Source organism: Miniopterus schreibersii (assembly GCF_964146895.1).
Source record: "Miniopterus schreibersii genome assembly, chromosome: 4".
NCBI lineage: Eukaryota > Metazoa > Chordata > Mammalia > Chiroptera > Miniopteridae > Miniopterus > Miniopterus schreibersii.
The window spans coordinates 70,676,620-70,682,908 of record NC_138105.1 but is presented as its reverse complement, the minus strand read 5'-3'; the positions used below and the strand labels follow the sequence as shown (position 1 = coordinate 70,682,908).

Below are 6,289 nucleotides of genomic sequence, written 5' to 3'. Positions count from 1 at the left end.
CATCTCAGGGAAGGCACACAAGACACTGGGAATATTCGATGGGGGTGGACTTGTATAGCACAGTGGGAGGATTCTCACTCTGTGCCCTTGCAAGTTTGGTACTGTGATTACATAGCCAACAATTGAACAAAAATTTAGAAATTATGCTTATGCTTATATAAGCATGCTCTGGGGATGCACAAAACATGTTTTTAAAAATCTCTGATGCCATGGCTTGTCCATACTGGCACGGAGGGAAAGGGAGCTGCAGGCCCAGAGGTGAGAGGAGACTTGACTTCTCACCACAGGCTAGATAACATTTTGAGTTTTGGACTGTGTTTAAATCATGCAAAAATGTGACACTACTGGTGCAATGCAGTAAGATGAGGTTGGTCAAAGGGGTAGCTCTGCACGTACAGACAGGGAAGGAACTCCAAAACATGCCCAGAAAGGCAGCATGAGAACAGGAAAATGAATCCCTAAAGGGCAGCCCAGGAAGGAGTGGTCTGCTAGTGGACCCCCCAAACACCTCTGGACACACATCCAGGCCCAGCATGGGCAAAATAGTGCACACCCGAAAAGCAGGCTTTCTACTTGAATCCTTTTTGTCTTTTTTACCATAATCACTGCTCTGAAGAATCCACCCTTGGTAGGTTGCTTCCGAAGTTCCCATTACTGTGAGCACATTCAGACTGTGCAGTTCTGGATATTACGTTCACAGGAATCTGCTACATAAATGGATACTGAGAGCAGGGGGTTGGTAGCCCTGGGGATGGTGACCCTGTCTGAGGGCAGGTTCAGTTCTACATTAAGTGTCTTCTTGGTATCTGAGGTAGTTCAGTAGTCTCTTGTGACAAGGTCCTTTTTCGCTCTATCTGGGGGTCACTTCCCAACTAGAATGGCTCAATGTGGCTGCTCTTCTGAGAGGCCAATTTCTTAGATTTTGGTGAAAAGTCCTCTACTCTAGTCTGTGCTAATAGTTGCTGTTAACCATGTGCAGCTGCTGGGGACTTGAAACGTGGGGCTGGAGAGACTGAGAAATTGAATTTTTAATTTTATTGAATTTAACTTCCATTTAAAGACAGAACATTCCCTTCACTACAAAGTTTTTTTGGACAGTGCTCTCAGACTGTTTTCAGTAGTTAAATTGTTTTAATGGGAAAGAAAAAAAACACTCCTAGGTTGACTTTAATATGGTCTTCTTTTTATTGACTTTTTGTAGCAAAGTAGCAACACATTGTTTCCAGCCTGTGTAATTACTTACCTTATAGTAAAACCAGTTCCTTAAAAAAAGTTACAAAGTAAAAGCAGTTTCAGTGGCCTGCAAATAAAGGGAGGACAGGAAATGGTCTTCTCCAGGGAAGGCAGCCAGCGAAGGCCGGGAATCCTAGTAAGGCCTGGCCAGGGTCTGCCTGGCAGCCCAGCCCGTTCCAGAAAGAAGGGTAGAGGAGGATTAAGAGGGCAGACCACGCACTGCCCCCAGGCCCCCGAAGACCGGAAGGGGAAATGCTTAATTTTGGCCCCAACCTTCACAAAAAACAAGCTCTGAATCCAGTGGGGTCTCTGGATGTCTGGATGCAAAGTCTGGGTGGGTTGACACTCCCCACCTCACATGGAGCCCAGGAGGGGAGAGTTATCTCTCTTTCGCAGAGGACTCCTGCCTCTCACCCAACCCCTCCCTCCTGCCCTGGCTGGAGGGATGCCCAGCCCCCGCCCCATCAGCAGAGCCCTCAAACAGAGTCGCAGGACTGCTCCCCTGAGGTTTAGCATCAGTCTTTAATGCTGTCACGCTGCACATTGACAAGTCACACGCTTTGGTCTCGTGTTGGCAGTGGCAACTTACAATGAGTCTAAAGGTCTGAGCACCAGACTGGCCTACAGGGAACCCTCATTCCAACCCCCCCATCCCTTCTGAATTCCATCATGGGCCTATACAGAGAGCAGCAGCTGCCATGGACTGGTTTGAGTGTACACTAACTTTACATGGAATTATAAAAACATATTTACAGATGTTCCACCGTGCTCCTGTAATCAGGAGCAAAGACCCTTTTATCAAAAGGGATTATATCTAGGGCTGTGCAAAATTCAAAAGGATCAGATCCTTTTGAAAGAGTCCAGAGTCCATTAAGCAAAAAAATGACCTGGGCCATTGGGAAGCCCAGGTGTGCCAAAGATTGCCTTACAGGAAAGGACCCTTAAGTGAGCACACTTGGCCTCGGAGCCAGAGGTTGAAAGGGCTCCTCTCGAGCGAGAGGTGGCTGTGGAAGTCACTCACTACTCACTGAGGCTGGCTCCCTTGGTCCTGCTGGAATGAGAGGTATTGCTTGTGCAGGACAGGCAGTTCTGCAAAAATAGTCTAGGTTCTCAATTTGAGATGGCAAAAGATGGGATTCTTCAGAGGAAGAGCAAGATATGGGAGACAAATACAAAATAAAACAAATACAAACTGGTCACACCGTGGAAAGTGTAGAGCATACAGGGAAGGTGTGGTAACCAGGACAGCAGGTTGACATCACCTAATGGTCACAAGCAGAGGGATGACAGAGGGCTCAAGTCCAACTGCAGGGCTGCCTCTTGGCCTTGGGCAGGGCCTGGAAGAGGATGGGTGGGCCCATCCCAGGAGGGCTACAGGACCCGGTGGGGCAAACTGGAATGCCTTCTTCTGCTGTCACCACTACCTGCCGCCCTATCGCTCGAAAAACCACTGAAGTCTAGTGCACGACTTTGAAAGATTGTAATATATTCTCTGGAAAACATTCAGCAGTACGAAAGCCCTCCCTGGGCCCTCCCGCCCTCTCACGGGTCCACAACTGGTGGAACGGTCCAGAAATCCTTGAGCTCTGGAAAGGTCCCTGGTCAGTCCTTGGGGAACACAGGTGGCTATTTTGGAAGAACCTGCTCAAGTACGGTTCTTGATGTCTGGGGAATCCTTTCAGGGAAGATTACTTCAAACTCAATAATGAGGTCCCCACGTTTCTCGGGTGTTTTGGGGAGAGGAAGGCCTTCTCCAGGAACTTTTCGCCGCATGCCAGGCCTGATGACATCTTTGAACACGATGGGTATGGTCCTGCCGTCCAGAGTGGGGACATTCACAGTACAGCCACAGAGAGCCTTGGAAAAGCAAAGTGACAGCATTAGATGAAGGGTATACCTCAGGAAGTTTCACTCCTGCCCAGAGGCTGTTTGGGGTAGGGTTAAGAGTCATCAGGCCTCTGCAGCTAAGACTCTGACCCAGGTCTACCCAGGGCATCAGCACAGAAGCTCCAGAAAAATGGATTCCTGATAAGCCTTGTACCTGCTGCATCCCCCAAGTCTAGCAGGCACCAAGTACTCAGAAATATCTGTCAAACAAACATCAAACTGCTTTGAAAAGCAGCCGTCTCTCCACAGACAACACTCTGTCTACTGCCTTACCTCCCGAAGGGTGATCCTGGCTGGGTAAATGACATCAGAGCCATCTCTCTTAAAGATATTGTGTGGCTTGTCCTTTAAAACAAAGACGATGTCAGCTGGAATGTTGTTAGAGGTCTGGTCTCCCTCCTTGGGGAAGGTGATTTTGGTCCCTTCTTTCCACCCCCGTTTCACTTCAATGGTCAAGATCTTGTCTTCGTTGCGAATGCTCTTCCCATCGGGGTTCAGTCGTTTATGGGAGATCTTCATCTTCTTGGTACAACCGCTGTAGATCTCTTCAAGGGAAACTCTAAGGTCATGGGTGACAGGGGGGTCTTGCTTCTTTCGGGTGGGCTCTTGGGCAGGGCGGGAACGGACAAAGTTCATGTTGGTGAAGCCACCCATGCCCATGGGGAAGCTGGAGAATGGGTCATCAACGTCCATGCCTTCTTCCCCGTTCCGCTGTCCAAAAAAGGTGTCAAAGGGATTTCGGCCACCGAAGAACTCAGCAAACATGGCATGAGGGTCTCCATGGAATGTGTAGCTAAAGGAGGTACCATTAGCACCACCGCTGCTCCCACCACTGGGGCCACCGCCCTTTAGGCCTGAAAGGAAGAATTGAAAGAAGTCAGATGGCTGGCCAGGGGCTTTCAAGGGGAAAAAAGTTGGGAGCCACCAGGAGAGGAATTTTATTTAGCCTGTCAGAGAAGAACAAGGAAGAACCTGAGTTTTTGTTTTGTTTTATTAATCCTCACCCGAGAATATTTTTCCTCTTTTTTTTTTTTTAGAGAGAGTGGGAGGGGAGAGAGCAAGAGAAAGAGAAAGACCGCCGTGAGAGAGACACATCAGTTGGCTGCCTCCCTCACCTGCCCCAACGATGGAATCTGCAACCCAGGTACATACATGCCCTTGACTGGGAATCAAACCCTCAACCCTTTGGTGCCCAGGCTGACACTCTAACCACTGAGCCACACTGGCCAGAGCAAGAAGCTGAGTTTTTACCTCCCACTGTAGTAGCAGAGACAGACTCCCCATCAAGGTACTTCAGTGTGGCATGACAGGGGCAAGGGGGCTCAAGCTCTGAAATGGTCCTCTCTAGGGGCCACCCAGTTCCTGTCACTTCTTCACTGACCCACTCTTCCTGCAATGATACAAGGACTTAAAAGAATTCACTAAGATCAGATGAAAAAACCTGACCCAGGGTCAGCTTTCAGGAAATGTTTACTCTTAAGTACTTTAGGGCTGGGGACGTGTGTGGGGAGAATAAAAAAATGTTAGTAAAACAATACACGGAGATTTTCAAATTCTCACACCCTGGCACTAACTGCCACCATGCTTAACTGCCACCATCCTTATATAAGAAGCCACTTAATTTCTTAATACCAAGTCCAGAAACCAGTCTGAGTCATCCATGAGTAACTGGACAAACAAGAAAGCTGCTTTCTCCTTCCCTGAGGAGGGCTACCCAAGGAGGCTGGGCAGAGGCGGGTCTCTCCGCTCTCCGCACCTCGACGGCTGCGGTGGGTGCAGGCTGCCATCTATATGCCTGGCTCAGGGCTGGGTAAGCACTTTACTGGGATTAGCTCACTCCACCCTCCCTGGGGCCCGGGAAGCAGGGGGTGAGAACTGGTGCTCCCTCTGCAGGCTCACTGTACTCAGGTGGTGCCCCGCACTCAGTCGGAGGCCCTGACCAGCGCCCTTGGACCACACGGCCTCCAACCAGTCCCAGGTCAGCCGGGGCCTGTGGGCCCGCGGCGTCACCTGCCGAAGGAACTTCCGTCCCCTTCTCCGTCTGCACCCGCACCCGGGGCCCGAGGCGGAGGCGCCCAGGGAGGGGCAGCCTCAGACGTGTTGGAAGCTTCGGGGCGAGCAGCGCGGCCAGGGTTCCTCCTCCCATCAGGCGGCCGCCAATCCGAGGGCGCAGGCCCGCGTGGCCAAAGGGCGGGGGCTGCTGGCAGGACCCCGCCGCCGTCGCCGTCCCCACCCCCACCCCCGGGATGCCGCAGCCCAGCTGCTGTGCCTTGGTTTCCCAGCCTGTCAAACGGCGGGGGCGCGCCCCCAGCCGCGCGCGCGCACGCACCTTCCTCTCCGTAGCGGTCGAAGATCTCGCGCTTGCGCGGGTCGCTGAGCACGTCGTAGGCCTCGGCGATCTCCTTGAACTTCTCCTCGGCGCCGGGCTCCTTGTTCTTGTCCGGGTGGTAGCGCAGCGCCTGGCGGCGGTAGGCCCGTTTGATCTCCTCGTCCGACGCTCCGCGGGCTAGGCCCAGCGTCTGGTAATAGTCTTTTCCCATGGCCCCCGCCTGCGGCCTGCCGCCCAGCTGTCGGAGTCCCCCCCACTCTGCCTCCCCGTCCCGGACTCTATATACCCGTCCGGCGGAAGCTTCCAGATCCCGCCAGCCCCCTCCAGAACCTTCCGTCCCGCCCCTCGCTCCGCGACGACCAATCCCCGCCGCCCAGCCTGGGACGCGCGATATCCGGGGCGGGGCCGCGACGCCAACGGCCGCGAGCACGTGGCCACACCTCTTCCCTCTCCGCCTTCCGCAACGCCTCCCCCGGGCGCGCGCAGCTTGCAGGGGCGGCCTCGCCCATCCTCCACGGGAGTCTGTGGCGACTTTGTTTCACTTCCCCGGATGACCCGGCCAGCCGCGCGTCCCGCGCCCAGCCTGGGTAATAGTTTACGACGAGCTGCTGCGGAAGGGGCGGGGTTGGGGAAGGCTCCGCTCCCCCGCAGAAGGTAAACCTGCCCGTCCCCAACTTCCTGGGTCGGGTCCTGACTGGGTGCCCTGGGCAAATTGCTTAACCTCTTCCAGCCCCAGATTCCCCTTTCTGGGAATAAAAATACTCATCATTCTCTTCTCCTGGCAGTGAGGAGAGCGCACTTGGGAGCCCCAGGATGTCCCTGTCCTCCCCTATAAAGAGA

At 53.2% G+C, this 6,289-nt stretch overlaps 1 protein-coding gene across 1 annotated transcript; it reads right to left on the bottom strand.

Moving 5' to 3' along the window:
* Nucleotides 1-1,163: 1,163 nt before the first annotated feature.
* DNAJB1 (DnaJ heat shock protein family (Hsp40) member B1) lies at nt 1,164-5,779 on the bottom strand. The gene is made up of 3 exons (XM_081137070.1): nt 5,450-5,779; nt 3,394-3,974; nt 1,164-3,090 (listed from the first exon to the last, which is right to left on the bottom strand). The coding sequence occupies exons 1-3, from the start codon at nt 5,658-5,660 to the stop codon at nt 2,860-2,862; spliced, it is 1,023 nt and encodes a 340-aa protein (XP_080993196.1). The 5' UTR covers nt 5,661-5,779; the 3' UTR covers nt 1,164-2,859.
* Between the last annotated feature and the right edge of the window lie 510 nt (nt 5,780-6,289).

Coding starts and splice junctions, on each gene's coding strand:
- DNAJB1 (XM_081137070.1), bottom strand. CDS start 5,660: ATGGGAAAAGACTATTACCAGACGCTGGGCCTAGCCCGCGGAGCGTCG. Junction 3,975..5,449: donor CGACCGCTACGGAGAGGAAG/GTGCGTGCGCGC, acceptor TCTTCCTTTCAG/GCCTAAAGGGCGGTGGCCCC. Junction 3,091..3,393: donor CCAGGATCACCCTTCGGGAG/GTAAGGCAGTAG, acceptor TGCTTTTCCAAG/GCTCTCTGTGGCTGTACTGT.